Below are 23,421 nucleotides of genomic sequence, written 5' to 3' on the forward strand. Positions count from 1 at the left end.
CACATTGAAACGGGCGATGCGGCGCCGGTCAGGCTAAATCCCTTCCGACTGAGTCCCGTGGAGAAGGAACATGTTCAGTCGGCTGTTAACGATATGCTAGAAGCCGATATTATTTCGCCCTCCTCTAGCCCGTGGGGAGCGCCTATTGTGCTGGTTAAGAAGCAGGACGGGTCCCTGCGATTCTGCGTTGATTTCCGTCGCCTGAATAAGATCTCTGTGGCTGACGCGTATCCGCTCCCCAGGATGGATGAGTCCCTCGATGCATTGTCTGGTGCGCGATATTTTTCGACTCTTGATTTGTTATCGGGGTTTTGGCAGTTGCCGCTCGACGAAGAGTCGAAACCTAAGACAGCATTTCGGACTCCAGGGGGGCTGTTCCAGTTTAACCGGTTACCCATGGGACTTCACTCCTCTCCAGCGACGTTTCAGCGACTTATGGAGCTGGTTTTGTCGGGCTTGCAGTGGGATACATGCTTGATTTATATGGACGATGTCATTGTTTTCAGTAAAACGTTTGAGGAACACCTCCGGCGATTGAGAGGGGTGTTCTTGCGAATGCGATCGGCTAAGTTGAAATTTAAACCGGCCAAATGTCACCTCCTTCGTAGGTCCGTTAGATACTTGGGTCACATTGTCGATTCTTCGGGGATCTCCACCGATCCCGCGAAGACGGATTGTGTCGGTTCGTGGCCGACACCTACGTCCGTTTCCGACGTGCGTAGTTTCATCGGGTTTGCTTCTTATTATCGGCGGTTCGTTGAGCACTTCGCCACTATTGCAAAACCCTTGCACGCTCTAACGGCGAAGGGAGTGAAGTTCAAATGGGGACCGGAGGAGGAGGCCGCGTTTCGCTCCCTCCGGGACGCCTTGGTGGGTGCCCCACCCTTGTGTTATCCCGATTTTGCCAGTCCCTTTTTGCTGGACACGGATGCTAGCAACACGGGCATTGGGGGGGTGCTATCCCAAGTCGTTGGGGGTGTCGAAAGAGTTGTCGCCTACGGTAGTAGGGTGTTGTCTCCGGCGGAGCAGCGCTACTGTGTCACCCGTCGCGAGCTGCTTGCCATTGTTTTTTTTGTGCAGCAGTTTAGGCCATATCTTTATGGTCGTCACTTTACAGTCCGAACGGACCACGCGGCGCTACAGTATTCATTGAGGGTCGCCCAGCCCTCGGGCCAGTTGTCGCGTTGGTTGGAAGTCCTCCAGGACTATCAGTTTACGACTACGTACCGTAAGGGGTTGCGACACACGAATGCCGATTGCTTGTCGCGGTTGTTGCCTTGTGATGAATGCGCGTGTTTGTCGGGATCGGCGCGCTGTAAACCGACGCTTGCGGGGGAGATGGGGGCACTGGCTGCGACAGCGGGCGCACCGATCGGGGATGATTCCACTGCCTCTCAGGGTCGGGACTCGCTGCTCTCGCTGTCGCTCAGCGAATGGGGCCGCCTCCAGATGGCGGACAGCTCGCTGCTAGCATTGCGCCGCAAGGTTGGGGGTCCCGAGGGGGACCAGGAGCGTACCGGCTCCTATGTACTTGAGCGGGGCGTGTTATTGAAATGGGACAGTTTGTCCCGGCGGAACGCACTCGTGGTGCCTTCCGCTGTGAGGGGGAGGGTTGTCTTGGCGGCACACGAACGCCTCTTGCACTTGGGAGTTAACAAGACGCTTGCCCTGCTTCAGCGTGACTATTACTGGCCGGGAATGGGAAGTGATGTGGTGCATATTCTGAAGGGGTGCGTTGAGTGCGCCAGGCGTAAACCACCGGCCGTGGCAGCTAATCCACCGCTGCAATCTATTCAGGTCTCGCGTACCAACGAGCTCGTTGCACTCGATATTTTGGGGCCCTTCCCAGTCACGCCGAGAGGGAATAAATATTTGTTAGTGGGGGTCGAATACTTTACCCGATGGCCTATGGCGTGGCCTCTCGCTAACCAGTCGGCAGCGGCTGTGACGGATGCCTTCGTCCAGGGCTATGTCCTGGACAAGGGGGCTCCCGAACGCCTGCTGACCGACCAAGGTAAAAATTTTTCGAGTAAATTGTTGCAAGAGGTGTGCGATCTGTTGGGTACCAAGAAGGTGCGTACCTCCCCGTACCACCCGCAGACTGACGGGATGGTGGAGAGACTCCACAAAACCTTGACTTCCATGCTGTGCCAGCAGGTGTGCGAGGCACATGTAGATTGGGACCTGCAGGTCCCGGGAGTCCTTGCCGCGTATAGAATGGCCCCCCATGCAGCTACGGGGTTTTCCCCATTCTATTTGATGTACGGTCGGGAAGCTGACCCGCCAATAGAAACGCAACTTGGCCTGTCCGCTCCACGAACTAATTCTAATTTGGCAGAACATATTAAGTTTAATATTCACAAGCTGACAGAGGCGAGGGAGGCCGCGCGGCTTAATTCGCGGGCTCGCCAAATTGCTAATGAACGGTTGCGGGCACGGAAGGTGTCCATGCACGAATGGAAACCAGGTGACAGGGCCTGGCTGCATTGCCCTCAGGCACCCTTGGCTACGTCGCCTAAATTGTTGAGACCGTGGAGGGGACCCGTGGAGGTCGTGCGCGTTGCACGGCCCCAGTGCGTTCAGATAAAGTGGGGAAAGCGCCGGTGGTACGTTCACCCCTCCCGACTGAAACCGTTCTCGCCTCCATATGGCCTCCCCTTGTGTCGTGATGGCCGGGCGTGTGACGTGACCGGCGACCCAGAGGGGGAAATGTCTCTGCCTGATCCACACGTATTTTCGCCTGATCTGCTCCCAGGTGTCTCGGAACTGACAGCTGCCGATCACCGGCGGCCGGATCTCCGCGGCGGGGCCGGCCCTTTCAGGCCCGTTCCGCGCCGTCTGGAGCAGCCGGAACCGCCGGACGGTCGTCAGTGTCCCGCCCCATACGATGGACCAGCCAGACGGACTCGCGCCAGGTCGTGCTACTTTGCATGACCTGCCTCGTGAGGAGTCGGGGCAGTTGGAGCGCCTCGTCACTGCGTGTAGTCGCAGGGACGTGGGGCGCGTTCGTTTCGAATTTGCTCGTATTGTGTTATTGTTGACTTTTCGGGTTCATTGTCAATCTGTACATAGTTATTCTTGTTGTTGTTGTTGTTGTGTTATGTTACGGGGCACACTCGGGGGGTTATGGGGTTTTTTTTTGTTGGTTGTCGTTTTATCGTCGCGGTTGGTTGTTGTTAGCAGCCGGGCCGGCTGCGAGCTATGTGGGAGGGGGTGATGTAGTGGTGATACGCGCTGGGTGTATATGTCGTGTGCCAGCGCGTATGTACGGGTGTGTGTGTGGTGACGCGCGCTGACGGGGAGGAGCAGGCGTCAGTGCGCGGGTGGGGGTAGTGCTGCTGATTGGCTGTGTGCCGGTGACGCGCCCAGAGGGAGTGATCGGGTAGCAGCGCGGTGTGATTGGTCGGGGAGTGGAAACACGCGCTGAGCGGAACCGGATCGTGGGGATAGCGCGTGGGGATTGGGTAATTGAGGAGCGGTGCCGACGTTGAGGTCCGCATCCGCTCCGTCTCCCGGGAAGAAGGGGTATATAAGGTGATGCACAGAGGAGCAGGGGGCAGAAGTGGAACCATCTAAGAATGAAGACGAAGGTGCAGAGATAGAGCCCGGAGAGGAGAGTAATGGAGAGTAGAAGAGAGTAATGTATAGTGTGTAGCCAGCGAGATAGAACGGTCTACACGAGCTGAGGAATGTGTAGTGTGTAGCCAGCGAGATAGAACGGTCTACACGAGCTGAGTAATGTGTAGTGTGTAGCCAGCGAGATAGAACGGTCTACACGAGCTGAGTAATGTGTAGTGTGTAGCCAGCGAGAGAGAACGGTCTGCACGAGCCGAGTATGCATACGGTGTAGCCAGCGAGAGAGAACGGTCTGCACGAGCCGAGTATGCATACGGTGTAGCCAGCGAGAGAGGAAGGTCTGCACGAGCCGAGTATGCATACGGTGTAGCCAGAGAGAGAGAGGCAAAGTCTACACGAGGCGAGTGGAGAGTGTAGCAGAGGCGCAGAGTCTACACGAGGCGAGAGAGGAGTGTAGCCGAGGCGCGGAGTCTACACGAGGCACAGAGAGCCGGCAGCACAGAGTCCAGAGTCAAGAGAAGTGCATTGTGAAGAAGAGAGGCCACGCGTTGTATTGTTACAAGTCAAGATTTAATAAAAGAAGTGTGTTCCCGTCAAGGAGTTTCCTGCCGTCATTTTCCAATACTTCACTTGTATATTTGTAGTTTGCATGTTCTCCTCGTGGTTACGTGGATGTTTCTCCAAGTCCTCCAGTTCTTCCCTCCACATTTAGAAACAACATGTGTTTGGAGTATTTGGCTGCTATAAATTCCCACGTAATAAGCCACTATCACTTGTGGCCAGGTTGCTTCTGAAATGGAGCTACATAGCTCAGTGGGCCTTACCTGGTAAAATAAAAAATAGTAGTAGTAGCTTAATCGTGTTATATTCCTAATGTTTTAATTGGTCAACGTTGATAGATGTGGCAAGCCTAACAGTGGGCAGCATGTGCATTCTGAAGTTGAAATGTTGCCGTGGGTCACTTGACTCCTCTCTCACAGCCGTTACCCATTAGCCGCTCAAGGCCACCGAGGAGGAGTGGCTTTGTGATGTTGACGCATGCCTCTTAGTCTGGCAATTGTTTAAGTAGAAGAAAGGACCTGGCAGCACAAGGCCAGGATAACGGGTACAGAGGGGTTAATGGCAAACATTTGTGTAGCATGGGCGACAAGGCTGCGCTATACCCTGATGAATGGTCACCTAATGTGCTTCAGGCTGATTCAAGAGTAGAGCTGACTTTACTTTTTAACATCCCACTGTTTTATTTGATTTGCCTTAGTTTTTGGAGGCATTCTGTTTCATCAGCTGCATTCACAGACACCGGGGGGGGGGAGCTCAGAGAATAGATTTGCTCGTAATGTCGGCGAGTGATATTTTGAGATAAGAGCATTCCACGTTCCCGTGGGTATTAATTTTTTCATTGCTTTGGTCCTTTGCTCGGTACATCCCTGCGTGTTTTCGAGCACCGTATGTCACGTGGAGTAGAGCAGTGGAATAGTGGCTCGTGCACTGTGCTCACATCGGTGGTGGGTGATACACGAACTGGTCGTGGGCGCACCCTCTTCACCAAACCCACGCTGACCAGCGCGGTGAGGTGTGGCGTGGAGAGGGTCTTTGTCCAGCAATGGATTGATAACGGGCCGTACATGATTTATTATAGCTCCAGCTCTCAGTACGACATTTGGGCCCTCCACTCTCAAAATAGCCCTTATGGGAGACCTGAATGTGTGTGACAGTGGTGATGAGCGGTAGTGTAGCGGTTAGCGCGCTGCGCTATGAACCTGGCGACCCGGGTTCGATTCCCGCTCACGGCTAACACCAGTGACGATTATCTGAACCGGTCCTGGGCCTCCCCTAGGTCGACTCAGCCTTAAATGAGTACCTGGTGCGGTGTGTAAACATCACCACTGGGGAGACAAAGGCGGTCGGGCGTGGTGCTGGCCACCCACCCCCTCGTTCGTGTACCGTTCCGGCCTTCATAGGTGCTCGCTAACAGCACTTGCCCCTACAGTCTGTTAAGGCTATATTTTTGGGGGATCTTTGTCTTTGTACATGTAAGCATCCTGTTTACAAAGTGTTTGACTTTGTGCTGGATTGAATTGGCATGAGTAACACGGGAGTCTTTTTTTTAAATTATGAATGACGTAGAAGCAGTCTGATTCTTTGAAAAGGGAGGTGATTATGTTCTTGGTAATTGTATGCTGAAAATAGTGGGACATGGCATTGTTGGTGGGAATCCATGGAGCAGAGTGGAACATTAATGTGCATTTTTTTTCATATTCAAAATGTCGTACAAAAATATTAATATTCACCTGCAGTGTGCTGTACACTGTGTTGTACATTTCTAAGGTGTGTGTGTATGCATTCATATGTTAGAGATATGTTTTGTTGTTTCTATGTGGAGAGACAGGCTTTTGCTTGCTTATTTATTTATGTGTGTGTTGCTCTATATCCCCTCGATAGTCGAGAAAGATGACTCTTGCAAATAGCCATATGGCAACACAACATCATTTGTTTAACGGACTTGATATCTGCTGATGAGACCCACCATGTCAAATCTGGTCCATCGTTTTGTCCCCTTGAACAAATGGTACTGGCAAGCGCTGCCGCTTTTGAAGGAGTGAAAATATATTTTATTTTACGTGGATCGATGGGGTTTTTTGAGTGCTTCTTTATTTACCCGTGGTCTTCCATCACAACACAAACAGTAATATTTACAGTATGTCATATTCACACAAAAAGTTGCATTCAAATGTATTGATGGGCAGTTTTTCTCTACAAATGTTTGTGAGCAGTGTGCCGTTTATATGCATTCATATTATTACGTTGATATTCAGGTCTTTTGTGCCATATGTGCATCTTATAGTGGGGGCGTTTCATCAATGAGTGGATGTGCCCATATATAGAAAGTAATTGACTGTATTTCTGCGCAGAGTAGATGCTTTTCACCACACTGGCATTTCACAATGAGACGATTAGAATATGCAACACAGAGCATTAATCAGCGTCTCTTTCATACATCTGTCTCTTCAAGTAAAAAACAAAAATCTTTGTACACGCTCTTAGCCCCACTGCCATTTACAAAATGAAACATGTTATCTGATGATGCGCATTGGAAATGGTGCACAAGCACAAATAACAACAACAACTTAACACGTGCAGTCAATAACACCGTGGCCTTAAAAAGAAAAACGTGATAGGTGACATATCGGGTAATGGCTTTTATTTATAGCACTTAATTAGCTGTCATAAAGCATAATATAAATAGTTCATGATCACTCTTCCTTGAAGTTCATGGTAAGAGTATAATCCTCAAACGGGGATTCACTCCATTTTTACGTACAGCACAGTAACCATCGACTTGTCATTATCGTCTACCTTAAGGCAATTTTGTCTCATAGATTACCTCTTGGCTCAGTACGAGGGGATTGCCCCAGCCAGCCTTCGAACAGTAATGCGTGTTGAACATGCGCATGTGTTGGAGCATGCCGTTCAACAGTGTGTGGTGTCCCGTGTCTCTGGCGTGTCCTGTCCCTGTGTGCCGTGTTTGTACGCGGAATACGTGCGCTAGTGTCGTGCCGCAGCCTTTGCATTGCTCACACCGAGTGTGCTGTATGCGAGCGGGGAGCGATAGAGTAGCAGCTGTGAACTCAGCGACCCTAGTTCTGTACCCGCTCATGGCGTCCAACACCAGTGACGGATTATCTGAACCCGTCCTGGGTCTTCCCTTAGGTCGACTCAGCCTTAAACGAGTACCTGGTGTTGTGTGTAAACATCACCGCTGGGGAGACAAACGCAGTCGGCCGTGGTGCTGGTCACCCGCCCCGTCGTGTGCCGTGCCGGCTTTCATAGGTGTTACTCGCTAACAGCACTTGCCCCAAAAGTCTGTTAAGGCTATAAGGGGGATCGTTATCTTTGTTGCGCGCATGCCCATCGCCGTTCTTTTGCAGGAGTGCGAGCTGAAGGAGCGGCATCAGGAGAACGTGCGGCTCGGCAAGGAAACAGCCCGGCTCCAGCACCGCACCCAGCAGCATGAGAGGGTGAGGCCAGCACCGCACCGCACCGCACCACATCACTCTGCAAACTGCGTGTCTGTGAATCACAGCTCCTTCGTGATAGCCCCGCGCTATGAGAATGGCGCAAATATTAAATGCACTCAATAATCACATGGTTTCGAATTTGCAATCATATACCACGTGTATATGTTCTACATGTATGCGCCGCACATGTGCACCCGTTTGTATACGCAATCTCTCCTCCTGCCCGACAATACTGCATGCAACACGTTATCAAAACGGCACCTGCGTCTCCCGTGGAGGCCAGCTCGCTGAGACCAGACCACACGGGCTGTCGCCACCGGCACTACATTGTAAATGTGCACGGTTGGCCCATTTTTGTCGATCCACTGCTTCTCCATGCTGGTTGGTGAAGGCATGGAGAATATACAGTAGAGCATAGTAGAGTCCAACAATGGATGTTGCTGAACTGCCCCTGACCGGCTAGAATAGCTGCAGCCTACAGCACCTGATTTATGTGTGGTGGTGGTCGCCCATCCGGACGCTATCCAGGCCCAACTCTTTTTGGCTTCCGAGATCTGATGATAGCGGGTCCAATCCAGGTGCTTTGGTAATTGGCTAACCAATCGTGCGATTTCATCAGCATTAATACTCTCAGATATATTATTTATTCAGTTCCTGTAAGTAATGCGGTCTCACTGTTTCCATTTTGTCCTCTTTCCACTGTTGCTTGATGAATTGCGATGGTTAAAAATGCACAATCTAAGATGCAGGCGGGCAGCTCAGGGATCACCGCTGAGACCCTGGGTTCTAATTTGCCTTTCGCCTGCCTCTGATTTTTAAGTATAGCCATTTCGTGGCCTCAACCCGGTCACCGATGACTGCAACAACAAAAAAGCTCCGCATTAAAAACAAAATGTCCACCTAATTTTGCTATTTTTCAGTTGTGAGAAGTTTGGCTGCTATGCAATGAATTCGTCCTGGTAGCAAGCATGTGGCAAGCGCAGCGCCCTCCAGTCTGAGTAGAGAAGTAAAGAGGTCATTTGAAAGGGGCTCACGAGAAGTGAGCCCCCTTCCGTGGGCCATTCTCTCACACAGCTTGATCCACTGCACTGCCCTAAATCCGAATCGACGTTTAGTAGCACGACGTGGCACCGACAGCACGATTTTCACACAAAAGCAAAAAACGTGACTTATAAAATGCTATTGTGAATGTGACATGTGTGTTTTATAATTGCACCTTAAAAAAAGTAGATCTTACCATTTCTAAGGTAAGGAAGATGCACTGATTATTCCGTTAATGTCGTTTAAGCTCGCAGCAGTTGTATTGAATGGTGTGTGTGTGTAATCATCGTTGTCTTTTGAACTGTGTGTGTTGACCAAAAGGTTGCTTCTTGAATTGATTTGTGATCATGACTCGTAACAATTTATTGCATTGCTACCCATCTGGTATGAATGTAAGTTTTATTGGATTGAACTAAACATCAATGTCAAGACGGTATCCGGAGCATCTGTTTTTTTTAGCGATATCCCCATCGTGACCCTTAATGTAGAGGAATGCCTCCGGCAAAGGGCGACACTTTCTGTAAACGTGATTTTACCAGCCTATACCCAGAATTAATACAAATGTTCCACACTACGTTATGCCTACAAAGCTGCCGCAGAGCTAACGGAGTACTTAATGTGGGGGATGAATGATAGTGAATGTAATTAATTAAATTTAGCATTTAATTATTGATCTAAGCGTCGGGAGTGAATCATTCTCGAACGTCAGAGGTGACCGGCTGTCATAGGTTAGTGATGGAAGGTGAATGGTTTGTCACCGTTTGCTGGCGTGTTGACACTGCTCGCATTCTCGCAATCTGACGCGGTATTACCAAGTGCACACCAGAGAGCTGTACTGGATGCAGGATGCCTGCTCTGCATTGCAGAGATATCCTGGGCTCAAATCCAGGATTAAGCATCCCGTGATTACACTTGGATGTCATGTATAGGGAGTTCATGGTCTCAGCTCAGTTACCAATGACTGCACAGAAAATCATATTAAACTTGTTTTTTTGTTACTTTATCTCACATGTTCCAGCTCTCAGATTTAATCCTTTCGTTAAGTAGCATGTGACAATCAATCTTTGCTGGGCCCTCAAAGGTGTGCTTCTTGTATGAATGAAGAAGTGTATTGTATTTTGATTGAAAGCTTTTGTGACTGCAGGGATTCATATTCTTGGTTCTTTCGGTACAGTCACGTAGAAGGGAAAGAATATGTGACTTTACCGAAAGAACCAAGAATATAAGTGCATTGTAATGAATGTATTGGTAGTTACGTGGCATCATCTTCCGTCATGACATGACAATTCTCTCCCCAAAAATGTTGAAAATGTTTTAATTAAGAGTTATATTTAAAGACGCGGGTGGAGCAGTGGCTAATTGGTTCTCACACTGCATTACAGACCTTGTGTTTTATTCCAGATTAACATGACGGCCGTCTACTGACAATAAAGCCCAACGCATAATGCGTGATATATAATAATTTGACGTGGTAATTACGTCATAGTAATCATTATAATGACGAAGAGCCCGCCTCGCCCCGTGTTTTCCCAGGAAAAGATCGAGTGGCAGGAGCGAGTGAAGGCTGCAGAGGCAGAGAAGGGCTCCCTGGCAGAGGAAAACCACCAGTTGCGTGCCAAACTGGACAGGTTTGAAAAGGTAGTGTGTACCCACAGCACCCCGTGTCGTCACCGTGCCCTGCTCCCTGTGGGAGGTTCACTCAACTGTGTGCCCATCTGACCAAGATGTTTTTAAATGACCGCAATGAACACCGATGGCCCGGTCGTTAATGCATCGTGCAATGAACTCGGCCACCCCAAATGGGTTCCCGGCTATGGCTAACCTCAGTACGCGAGTGAAACCTGCACTCGTTCTAGACCTACCCACCACCCCCGCGTCCCTCTCGTTCACCAACCCGCACTGACCAGCGTGATGAAGTCTACTCTAAACAACCGCTATTGACGAACACAGCATGGGGAGACCTTCATCCAGCAGTGGATCGACAAAGGTCTGTAGGTTACTCATTATTACAGCCGCCTAATAGTATGACATTTCTGTAACGTTTCATAGTTAAATCTAAATGCATACTTTAAACGGCAATATATCTCTCTATTTGAAATAAGGGAAATGTTCTTTGCACATTGCAAGTAACAAACTACAATTTTATCTCACCGATGTCCAATGTGGATTGTGGGTGCAGTTGAAACCATTCAAATAGGGTTCCCTTGTTTTTTGCTTATATTTCTGCTGTAACCTACTAATTCCCCTGCAATGCACCAAATTTCATTTGATCTCAGAATCTCTACACCAGGTTGACGCAGGCTGCTGAGGGAATTCGTGGTGGGCAGTACAGGGCAGTGTGCCACAATCCATATTTGTACTGCACTTTGCTGCCACGTGTATTTATGAATTGGTTAAAAAAACAATTCCACCTTGGAAATCACTCGAGGTGGAACATCTCATTTGCGAGGGTGTTCCAGGCTGTCGATTGGCACACGCACCTTCGATTAGCACAGTTGTCTATGTACGCTACAAAATAAGTTCATACGTAACGACGTCTTTGCCCATCACCGTCACCAACCCACACTGACCAGCGTGGTGAAATATGGTAAAAAAATATCCCCAACCACTTCTTGGTGTGGTGAACATTGTATGAGTATGGTAATGTTGTCCCCATCCTTGTGCAGGCACAAGCTGAAACGAACAAAGACCACGATGACGTTGTGCAGGTCCTGGAGGTGAGTGGATTTGCCTGACCCACGGCCACAGGTCCTTATGACCCGTGGCACTCAACCGATTTTTTTTGGTTCCATCACTCTGCCAATATCATGAAAATATTTTGGGGACAATTAAAAAAGGCTCACCTCTTTTCCCACGTGTGTCGCTAGACCAGAGATGTTTGGCGGGGCTTGGTGACTTCATCGGTACGGTATAATCTCCGCGCCACGCTGGCCGTGGATCGTAGTGGGGTGGGGGGGGGGAGTGGTTTCCCACCTTAAGGAGGCAGGATGTTGGGATGGCCACCATTGCCAAAGGGGCCCGACTAATCGACCACAAATAGTAGTTGATGATAATGTTCAGTTAATTCATCGACTTAATGGACTAATTGTCCCAGCGCTCCGTAGCACTCTACTCTTCTGCACGTACCTTTCTCTCCAGTCGCCAAGCTCTTCTCTATGTGCTGCATGGGAGTTCGCTCTATATCTGCTGCCCCCCCCCCCCCCCCTGCAATCTGGAACTCTTTTCCCCCTGGCAATCGATGCCATCAACTCCCTGCCCCATCCTCTTATCTTCTGCCTCTTGACTCTATCATAACTATATCTATCTATTTGGTTGTGGTGGTTCTTTGTAATGACCTACAATTATGTGACAGGCGAGTGTATGTCAGCTCTCCAAAACAAACATTCCATTGAGATTCATCACAGTGTGCACTCACTTTTCTTGGTTCTTTCGGTAAAGTCATGTAGAATGGAAATAATAAAATAATAAAAATAAAACATTGTAAAATATTATTTTATTATGTTTTATTTTTATTATTTTAAAATATAATTTTATTATGTTTTATTTTTATTATTTTATTATTTCCATTCTACGTGACTTTACCGAAAGAACCAAGAAGATGAATCCCTGCAGTCACGAAAGCTTTAAATCGAAATGTGCACTCACTATTCTGTACAGCGACTTGAGTTGCAGCTACATCTTTAGACACTCTATAAACACAAATGCTATTCCATTGCAAATGTTCCTGTCTGCCCTGTGAATGCTGGGCAGTCGGACTGTTTACACCGGCAGGTGCGGAGGACATTACACAGAACATAACAGTGCTTCAATGCAATGTAATGGATGAGGGTCGGGCCAGGGCATGGTTTTCACTCTTGATTTCTTTCACAAAATGATTCGCACATGAGCTGTACGTTTGTCTCAATTGCAACAAGGGGCTGTGTGCTGCCTACCTGATCGCCGTGGCGCTGATAGGTCATATTGCGGACACTTGCAGCTGTTATAACAGCACCCGGTTGTCCACTGCTGTGAAGTTTATCAGAGGATGTTCTATGGAGGTGTGACAATTCACCGTCCAGCCGGACACGATGAATCATCGTGATTCAGGGTCATCGTTCACTGAAACAAAATATTGTTTTTGTTAATTCTGTGGTGAATGTAGTGGCCACGAGTGGCTGCAGGTGTCATGGGAACCTATTACAGACATCATAGGAATAGAAAAGATTGATTCACACGCACATGTTTTGTAGGAATTCACATTAATAGATCAATCGAGGCATTAGGAAACCTTTGCACATGTGTTTTTTTCCAGGAACATAGAGAATTGTGTATTGTTTGTTACTTGCCGTGCATTGGTGTTAGTATTTTCCAAATTGCCCTCGAATGCAATGCCTTTTTGGCACTTACACGTTTCAAGAAAATATTGAATCTTGTACATATTTGCTATTGCTGCGTACACGTGAAACCTAATTTTACTGTCAAGCTTTGTTTTGGTTCAACGCTGAGTGATTGCTTGGAGGCACTTGGCCATCTGCGGCGATATTCTGGCACTTTTGTGCGATCGCAGAACGTGTTATTTTCCTCACCGTCGAGTTTGTCAGGGTAATGTGCATTGCACGTCCGCTGTGCCCCACTGTGTCATTACAGCAGTGGCTTTCAATCTCCCTACACTCCCCACGTGAACTCTCTTTACAGAATTTTTCAGCTTCCCTCCCTCCTTAGCATCCCGCACCACACCGTCTCCCACCTCCACTCTGGCTGTCAGTGTTGCACTACAGACAGTGCCTGCCTCTTTCTCGACAATTAACTTCTGAATTTTAATGTGTATTTGTTATCTTCTCCAGAGAACAAGTATTAATGCTGGAAATGTCTCGCAATCATTAGGCTTTGTTTGCATGCCAAACTGTGGTGAATTGGAGAGCTGTACCCTTGGCCAAATTCAGTGCAGGGCGGCCATTGGAATACAGTTAGTTAACGATGAATTAACATAGAGAAAAAAATGTAGACCATCTGGCACCATGCTGCCAAGAGGCAATTATCTTGCTGGGGTCTTGGCCATGTGTTATAGAAATGCTTACAATTGCTACATTCCCAAATTGCCCCTGATTGTGATCATAATAGGGATGGAATTGGAGGTCACGGACAGGCGAGGTGTTTCTCCAGGGTCTCAGCTTTCTCACCGTTGTGCTCGACATGTGGTTAACGATAATGGCTCAAGAGCGCAGAGCTCCCAGCTCACCCGGTCGAGCGTCTCACCAATCACGATACTCCTTGCTGCAGTCACAGGTTCGTGAGAGACAACTTTAGCCTGGTGCCTTAGAGGAAGGGTTTGTTGAACAAGCAGAGATCACAATGTGTGTGTGACACCCATCAAAAGAGACAGCAATGAGCTGGTACGTGGTAGTACATGAGTTAGGCTATTTACCTGCACTCGTTTTTGATTTGGGTAGAGTGAAGGCACTGTGCTATGAAACTGGCAACTTGAGTTTGATTCTCGATCATTGATAACACCAATGGTGAGTGATGTCTGAAACGCCGCCGGACGGCGTGATCCCACGATCGACGCTGCGTGTAGCAGTCCTCCGTCCAGCAGCAGAGGTACAGCAGCATCAACGGCTTTGAACGTGATGACACCTCGACTTTGCCATGCTGGTGACTGATGCCGACCGCCGTTCCCGGTGGCGCGTGCTCGCACCATGGCAGGCGAAGGTGCACGACCTGGAGGAGTGGTGCCGCACGCACGTGCACCACCAGTTCGGGCAGCTCACCCACGAGCTGGAGCGATTCGGCCTGCACAAGGCCCACGGCGACGCGGTGAACGGCGGAGCCTCCAGGCCCCCCGAGACGCAGCCGCAGCTGCATGCGGCGACTCGCGGGGGCCCCGAGGCAACCGGGCCGCCGGCGGAACCATCTATGACCGCGGAGGCCGGCGCCGGGCGTCATGAGCTCACGGGAGCTGCTGCTGTGGCCGCTGCCTGGTCCTCGCCGGGTCCCCCGGAGAGGATGGACGGGACGGCCTGCGTGGCTCACGCGGCCCCACTGCCTGCCGGTAACGTTCCCGGCTGTCCGCCCAAGTGCGCTTCGTTGCAGATTTGTGATTGTGCATAAATTGCCGGGTGCGGTGGGGCTGCTCGCGGGCACTTTGTTCTTCTTTCCTGCGGAGTGGAGCGCTGGTGAGCGCACTGTGCTCTGAACCCTGTAACCTGGTGGTGGTTTACAAGTCGGAGCAGAGAGCTAATAACACTGCTGAGATCATGGATTCAAACCCTGGCATCAGCCACTCATGGTTACTCAGGGGTTTCTCAAGATCAGTGTGTTGATGGTCTGTGTATGGTCACCAAGGAATGTACAAAAAAATTATTGACTTTAGGTTAGGACTTAATTTTGCTTTTCATAAAAAAAAACAATGCAACTCAGACTTTGTCAAGACCACTTGAAAGGTTTTTCAGACAGTCCTGTGACACATCCTTCTGGAGCTGTCTCCTGACATACGCTGGTGCACTGCTTCTGTGAGATATGCTGCATATCATTGCACGATACTGAATAGCACATTTGGAATAAATTGGAACACAGGAAAAATAAAGAATCATAATAAACAGACTATAACCACAATATGCTTTGGTGTAGCCACATCTCTAAACGCTGTACAAATTGGGAAATCTGCACATTGAGATAATTTAAAGGACATAAGCACACTGGCCAGCTTTTCATATCTCAGTACTCGCTGGTGCACTCCGGTCACTCACTCACCGGTGGTCAATGCTTTGTATGCATGTGGAACTTCACTATGGGAACCTCATTTGCCAGTAAAAATATGATAATTGGTTCTTTACCCTTCTTTTATCAAAAAAAGGTGTCAGTTTTGTTGCCAGATAGAAGGGTAAAGAACCAATTATCATGTGGAACTTCTTTCGCACCGTACGTAGCCAAACATGCTAATTGGAGGTGTGGGAGGAAGGACAATAAACTATACGCAAAAAGCAGTTCTACCTTGGTTACCGTTCCTGTGAACTTCACTCGTTGAATCCTCCATCTGAGTTGAGGAATCGCTCTATCAGACTGACTGTCTCATCTCATCCACATTGTCTTCAACCACCACACTGCAGGTCACATACACACTCACCACACTACAGATCACAAGAACACTCACCACACTGCTGGTCACACACAACGCTTTTATTTTTGCTTTTCTCCTTGGACCACTCGACTTGGGAATTTCCCCCCCCCCCTTGTTCAATTCAATTCAAGAAACATATTAACTCTTATCCTATTACACCTTCAGCTGTGCTGTTCGTTGCTGCCCGCTTGGCATTTTGCTCCTTTGGGCCCTGCGCTCAGCAACCATGATTTCCAATAAAAAAACACAAACATGAAGCTTATACATTTTAAATACCAAAATGGTTGTACAACATCTGACAAATTGCATTCAATTACACAACCATAATTGCACGGGCAAAACAGCAAATCATAATTACAGTTTTTATCTTCAGTGGGGGCGGGCGGTGGAGTGGATCTGAAATCGGTGCTTTGATTGATGGCTCAGGTAGCGGGCTGCTTGTCTAAACTTGTAATGATATGCTCGTAATATTCTGACCTGCACCGTGCTGTAAGTGTATAATTTATCCCGGCTAACATTGTTTGATATGGTTGCCCATATTCATGAAAAGTGCCTTGAATAATAATTATGGTGCAGCCTGTTTTGTGTTCTCGTGGCACATTCTGCATTCAGGACATGTTGTCACGAGTGGGGGCAGGCATGAGTTATAGCAGAGGGTCACGGTGCCTTGATATAAATTTTCACAATACAATAGGATATTAAATTTCACCCAATGACGATTATTTCAGATATCAGTTTCCCATGATGTTGTAAATGTACTTCACATATGTATTGTATTGATGTTGCACTTTGCTGCACCTCTTGTGAAATATAAGATTACTGAAAAGCTCCTCAACTATGCCGTTCGCTAAACTTAAGCTTGCCATATATAGTCTAATCATGATACCTTTACAGTCTATATGCTTATAATGCACGTACACCGTCAGTAAATGTTGCCGTCATACGATCGCCATGTCGTCAATTACTCCCAATTTTTTTTACTAAGCATTAACGGATAATCTATTTTTTTACTTTAATTTTGGTTGTGACCTTTAATCATCGTTTTTTCAGAAATCTTTTTTTCTCTGGAAATAAAATATTAAAAAAAAATTAACGGGACACCATTACATTTAACAAGCGAACTTTTGCGACCAGTATCATGATTCATAATTGATGTTTAGGTCAGATCGCGCGAGTAACACAAGGCTCTTTCGCAGAATCGTAGTATCGCCGTGTCGCGATGACCCCAATAGGGAGCTGCCTCTTCTAAACCAGCCACCGACTCATTCCATCCTATAACGTGCGTACAAATACAATCATCGTCCCTGTTTGTGATCGACTCAACTTCCTTTGGCATGACCGTGTACAGCCCTTTGGTCAGTCTAGAATCAGAATCTATATTTATTCTGGAGGAATCCCATGAGCTATGAAGCTCTTTTTCACAGATGTCCAGTCCACAGCTGGATGAGGGCCTCTGGTCTTACTTGATCACATTTCACCACAATGGTGGAGTCGGGGAGCATTGACATGGAACATAGAAGTAGAGTTTAATGATGCATTTTGCTTGATTGCCCTCTGAGGTCAGCTTTCAAAACTGACAATGTCTACTCTTTGGTTCTTTCGGTAAAGTCATGTAGGTATAAAATGAAGCAAAGCTTTCCCACCTGATGACGGACGCTTGTGTTGTCGCCCGAAACGTCGTGATTTATTTAAATGTTATACCTACGTGATTTTACCAAAAGAACCAAATAGTATGGATTCCTGCAGTCACGAAAGCTTCAAATCAAGATTGACAATGTATAACCTCGAACACGTTATGCACATGGGTCCCTATCCGAGCACTCTCCAGGCCTCAACCCTGTTTATTTTCCAGGCCTCAACCCTGTTTATTTTCCAGGCTATGACGAGATCCCGTGGATTCTGGGTGATTTGGTTATTGGCCTCTTGTTTTGCGTCATGTATACATCAATAGTCATCACTGTTGTGCGTCATGGATAAAATAATTGTAAACGGAATTCATAAATAGTTACTTTACTAAGTGGGTGTAAAGAGGCCAGCTTTTAGGCTAGTCATATTTCATGTGCTACAGAGGCCCAATATCTATAGATTACTTTGTGCAGTGGACAAACAGATGGCATAGTCGGTATGCAACAAATTAACCCAGTCAGTGTCATTTTATTTAAGTTAAAGGCGCGGCCCTGCAATGCCTTGCTCGTGCCGCAATGCAAATGGTGTGGTAGGGCATCGAACTCAAGTCACTGGGTTCTTAATGCAGTGCACAAAACACGATGTCACGCACCACCCACTGTCAATGTAATGTAACCAGACTTCAATTCAAGTTTGTTATACTTTAGTATGGCATTTACCAACTTCACGGCTAACTAACCCCATCATATGATTGCCATCCCAATAATGGGGATGTCTAGTAAGGTTTTTTTTATTTAATTTGTGTTATTGACCACAGTCTTCTGTGCCAAGTCTTAATTCTCATTCTGAATATCAAGTTGGTGTTATGGGGCTTATGCATTCGGCAAAGACCTGGTGGCACTTAATTGCAAAGGTTAGCCACAATGCAGGTACAGTATAGCACGTTTCTGTACACCCAGTTATGCTCTAGTGACATAATATTTAACCATAATCCATGCAAATGGTATCACCATCTAAAACATGGAAAATACCACAATCCCTGATGAATCCCAAGCCGAAAGTCACAAATAATGAAATTCAAAGCTCAGCAATTATAGCCGATGTGTGCTATACCTGCTTGTGACAACTAATGCGGTAATAGCAATAACAACGTAGTCTATCCAGAAAAGCTTCAGTGAGTCTCAAGACACATTTTTTTGGAAGGGCGCTGCATCGGGATGTGAGGCCAAATCTACGAATGATTGAGAAACCATTGAGACCGTTAGTCTCTTTTCGAAGTGACACCTGGATTTAACAAGTAGAAACATAGCAATTATAAATTATAGAAATTAATAAAAGCATGGTAAATTCAAAATAATATTGTTAATTATCAATGAAGGCTTCACTCAATCTCAAGATATTTTTCTTTATGAGTGTCCTGTACTGGAATGTTTAGGCAATTCCATGCATCAGTGTTTTAAATGTGGGAGGATATCTGAGCACTTGGGAGATAGCCCACCACACATTCAATAAATTATCACTCAAAGCTCATCACAGATGTATTCCGTAATCCACTTTCTGTACTGCCATTTGTTGTACTTCCATATCTTGGCCACCTCTGGGTTCAGGAGTTCAGCAACCCTTGCCTCCAAAGTTCCGGATCTCAGGCGTGCACCACAGCTCCCGGCCGTAGCGTCCTTTAATGAGCCTTGAGCCCACCGATTGATGCTACCTAATTGGAATCTACATTGTAATCATTGGCCCGACTGCGAAAACTTGGCAGGACCCTCGAGAAAAAGAGTCATGAGACTCCGTGAGGCTTTCCTGGGTTAACAAGCGGAATGATGATGATGATAATTATCTTCTTGGTTCTTTCGGTAAAGTCACGTAGAAGGGAAGTAATAAAATAATAAAAATAAAACATAATAAAATAATTCTCACGACATTTCGGCCACAACGCAAGCAGCCGTCCTCAGGTGAAGACCAGGTCTGTCGGGGAGACAGCGTCTGAATCTTTCTTTTTTCATTCAGACGCTGTCTCCCCGACAGACCTGGTCTTCACCTGAGGAGGGCTGCTTGCGTTGTGGCCGAAACGTCGTGAGAATTATTTTATTATGTTTTATTTTTATTATTTTATTATTTCCCTTCTACGTGACTTTACCGAAAGAACCAAAAAGATGAATCCCTGCAGTCACGAAAGCTTTAAATCGAAAGATGATAATTATAATAACGCTTTTGCCCTACTGTGGTCACACCCCTAGGTGGAGAGGCAGCCAGCGGTGGCGCGTCGTGTCCACAGGATCAGCCCACCCACATCGTCGCTGAGCAGCCACCCAGACTGAGAGGTCGGCTCCAGCATGGCAGCCTCTCTCGTTCCTTCTCCATGGAGGTGATGGTCCAGTCGTACTCCGCACGCGCGCATGCACGCACATACACACGCGGGCACACGCATCCAACAGTGGTGCCTTCAGATAAATGAGCTCAAATAATAATATTGGGCTGCTTCTAGGCTCTTCAGGGCCACGGATAATCTGGCACTCTAGTGGCCGTAGAAACCAATTGTCTGTATGATTGCGAGTTGATAAGCTGCGTTGAGTTGACAAAGGCACCTCGCCAGGTGGACACGGCAAGTGAGGTGGACGACTTGGACACGGACCACGTCTCGCCCATCAGTAGCCTGGCCGCGCGGGGAAAGAGCAAACTGCAGGTGTTCATAGCGCGGTACAGGTGAGTGAGTGCGGCGCTGTCCCTGTTCCCATACAGATGAACACTAAGATACCGTGGTGTGCCGCACACGCTGTGGTTAAACGATATCGACAAACATCTAGGATTCACGGTGCTACAACCACATCCACCACAGCAGTTGTGAATTTTTTGCTGAGACTAAGGAAGGTACGGGTCCTCTGCGATTAAAAACTTGTTGCTTCGCCCTTCCTCCTTGGGCTTACCCAAATAAATGTCCTCCGAGTTGCCGTTGTTTCACCAAGGTGAGAAATCAAGAGACCAGGATGAGTTTAATTTGAAAGAGTGACCTTGGGGCATTAGTCTGCTTATAATCCGAGTTGAGTAATTTGCAGGTAACATTTGAATTTGGACATTTTGGAGCCTGACACCGGCACATAATCGCCAACTCTTGTCAATGACGTCAGGAAATCGTTGACGTCCACTGTGAAGCAGACGGCGGCCGTATTATGGTTAATACACCCACGGTAATAATCAGGACGGCAGTGGATTCAAACCCTGAGCCTCTGCAACAAGTGGCGAATGCACTACCGCTAGGCTGCGTCACCGCACGAGCATCTTAACAAATCCCACAGTGCTTTGCTGTGAAGCCATTCTCACAGAGCACACCCTTCACCCGTGGCTTAAATTCCATGGGAAAGGGACCATTTGCTATAAAGTGTTTTGAGTGTACAGGCTGTCCATGAAGGTGCCGTCCATGATTAATCTCCCTTCTTTCGTATGGATATGAATTGAGTAGCAACTATACATCAATGTCTAGGTTGTAAATCCTGCTGATGGCTTCAGAGGACATCGAGTTGTTGGTTAAAGGAATGGATAACTTGGAATGAATTACGACTCGATAGCAGTTTGAGCACTGGGTTTGAATAGTGGGGGTTATATGAAAGGTAATGTATGTTTGCCAAAATATTCAAAAGCTCGAGTGATCTTCACACGACAGAAACATTCAAAAGCATTGTGCCCGCATTGCTGCCAAACACCCGGGGCTCTCCCAAATCTCTGTGACCTGTGTCGCCAACACTACGGCAGACACGCGAAGCCTGATAGTGGTGAGACTCGTACGGCAACGTCATCATCCTAGCGAGTGCGTGTGCACGCACGTGCATGTGTGCAGTTTTATTGACCCAGTTGAAATTGATGTCTACATAATAATGATTTGCAGCTCATTGTCACGCCACTGTCGGATGAATGCTTCCCCACACCACGTCAATGGCAGAGGTTGTTTGACCATATTTCACCACGCTGGGCAGTGTGGTTTGATGAAGAGAGTGCCCATGACTGGTTCAGTTATCACCCGCCACTGATGTTAGCCGTGGCCGGGAATCTAACTGAGGCCCCACCGGGTTTAGAACACAATGCACGAGCCACTCTACCACCGCTCTACTCCACGTGATATACGGTGCGCGTATACACAGAGATGTACCTATCAAAGTACCAAAGCAACGCAAGATTGAATACCAAAGTGAAAGTGGAATGTTCCTATCGTGTTGTGAAACGCGAGCCCATTACTGTTAACGTTAGGAGAGAGAAAAGCTATACGCATGCTACCGCCCCAGTGTCTGTGAATGTAGCTGATGAAAAACAGTGCCTCCAAAAACTAAAGCAAATAAAATAAAATGCCACAATAATGTCAAAGAGTTAAAGCTAGCTCATCAATCAGCCTTGCTTTTTAATGAGTTTGTTTTGTCCCCTTAGAGAACATTTCTGGAACATTATTTGGCTGCGAATTACACCGAGAGTCAGAATAAGGGACACATCAATCAGAGAACAAACACAAATCACATTTGGCTGTTAAGAAGAGTAAGTGGGCTTGGACAGAACACATCACAAGAAGGGAATGGTGGCCGATGGGACGAGACTGGTGATGGAAATGCAGACCAATTGATGGGACATACCCAAGACCAAAAAACACCGTGGAGATGGAGGGGGGATGAAATAAAGTAATGTGCAGGAACTACATGGATGGATTCAATGCAAGACAAGGAGGGATGTCAACGGCAATGATAATAGAGAGGCCTTCATCCAACAGTGTATAGATATTGAATAATTGACGATAGCTTTATGGATACCTTGTGAGAGTGTATCTATGACCAAATCTCCCAAAACTTACCTGGTCTCGTCAGTTCTAGAGATTAACAGGGACCTATTCTTGAGCTGGACAATCTTGTAGCACATGAGTTCCTTCCTCCTTTTAGTCCTTTTTATATCTGAGGCCTTTGTCCAGGTCACGTGGATTGTGCCCATTCATGTCAGATCTCGCAAGCTATGTGGGCTTAATCCTGGATTGTACTTGGATGGGTGACCACCTTGCACAAACAGGTTGTTATAGGCTGTGGCACTACATTGTGGGCAGCAGAGGACAGTACAGTAAAACACATTACAGTATTGTACAGGACTTCTGTGCTCCCTGCCTTCACTAACCCTCACTGATAGCAAGCGACGGCCAGTGCCGGATTAAGCTATTGTGGGGCCTGTAGCATATTCTATAAAGGGGCCCTAAATAAAAAAAAACACAAATGTTTTACTTGCATAGTAAAGTAATTGAATTGTTTCACTTGCAATACAGCCAGATAATACGATAAATCATTAACCTTAAGCACCCAGTCGTTCTTAACAGTTGAAGGCAGTATAGTACTATAGTAATAGAGCAAATGCAGAATGACTGAACCGGAATTGATAGCTTGAAAGCATTTAGCGCGGGGCCCTTGAAAGTGCGGGGCCCGTAGCATATGCTACTTTTGCTACGAGGATAATCCGGCACTGGCGACCGCACACACGGCGTGGTGAGATCCTCCTCTGGCAGTGGATTGACAAACGGTACAGTTCATGTACATACTGTACATGTGTGTGTGCGCGTGTGTGTATAACAATGTGGGGAGCAGTAGTGTAGCGTTAGCACGCTGCACTGCGAACCCGGCGACCCGAGTTCTATTCCCGCTCACGGCCAACACCAGTGATTATTATTTGAACCAGTCCTGGGCTTCCCTGACTTTAACTCGGCCTCAAATCATCACCACTCAGGAGAATAAGTCGGGCGGGCGTGGTTCTGGCCACCCAGTCCCTCGTGTGCCGTGCCAACACTTGTCCCAGCAGTCTGTTAAGGCTACACGGGGAATCTTTGTCTATGTAAAAGGCGAACTAACACTGAGAGCCGTTGTTCCACAGCTATAACCCCTTCGAGGGCCCCAATGAGAACCCGGAGGCTGAGCTGCCGCTGGCGGCCGGAGAATATGTGTACGTGTACGGCGACATGGACGAGGATGGCTTCTACGAGGGTGACTGCGCACTCACCCCAACTGCCTGGCGCCACCTTGTTTAACAACAACAACAATAGAAGCCGCT

At 47.6% G+C, this 23,421-nt stretch overlaps 1 protein-coding gene across 1 annotated transcript in view; it reads left to right on the forward strand.

Annotated features, from left to right (window-relative positions):
- The window catches only part of LOC144933132 (peripheral-type benzodiazepine receptor-associated protein 1-like), a 136,207-nt gene that overhangs the window by 87,162 nt on the left and 25,624 nt on the right, over positions 1 to 23,421 (forward strand). Inside the window, exons 8-14 of the mRNA XM_078857712.1 lie at positions 7,506 to 7,595; positions 10,170 to 10,274; positions 11,303 to 11,353; positions 14,319 to 14,664; positions 19,599 to 19,726; positions 19,955 to 20,064; positions 23,245 to 23,354. Coding sequence (XP_078713838.1) covers positions 7,506 to 7,595; positions 10,170 to 10,274; positions 11,303 to 11,353; positions 14,319 to 14,664; positions 19,599 to 19,726; positions 19,955 to 20,064; positions 23,245 to 23,354 — 940 coding nt within the window. The remainder of the gene's footprint in view (positions 1 to 7,505; positions 7,596 to 10,169; positions 10,275 to 11,302; positions 11,354 to 14,318; positions 14,665 to 19,598; positions 19,727 to 19,954; positions 20,065 to 23,244; positions 23,355 to 23,421) is intronic.

Source organism: Lampetra fluviatilis, chromosome 6 (assembly GCF_964198595.1).
Source record: "Lampetra fluviatilis chromosome 6, kcLamFluv1.1, whole genome shotgun sequence".
Classification (NCBI taxonomy): domain Eukaryota; kingdom Metazoa; phylum Chordata; class Hyperoartia; order Petromyzontiformes; family Petromyzontidae; genus Lampetra; species Lampetra fluviatilis.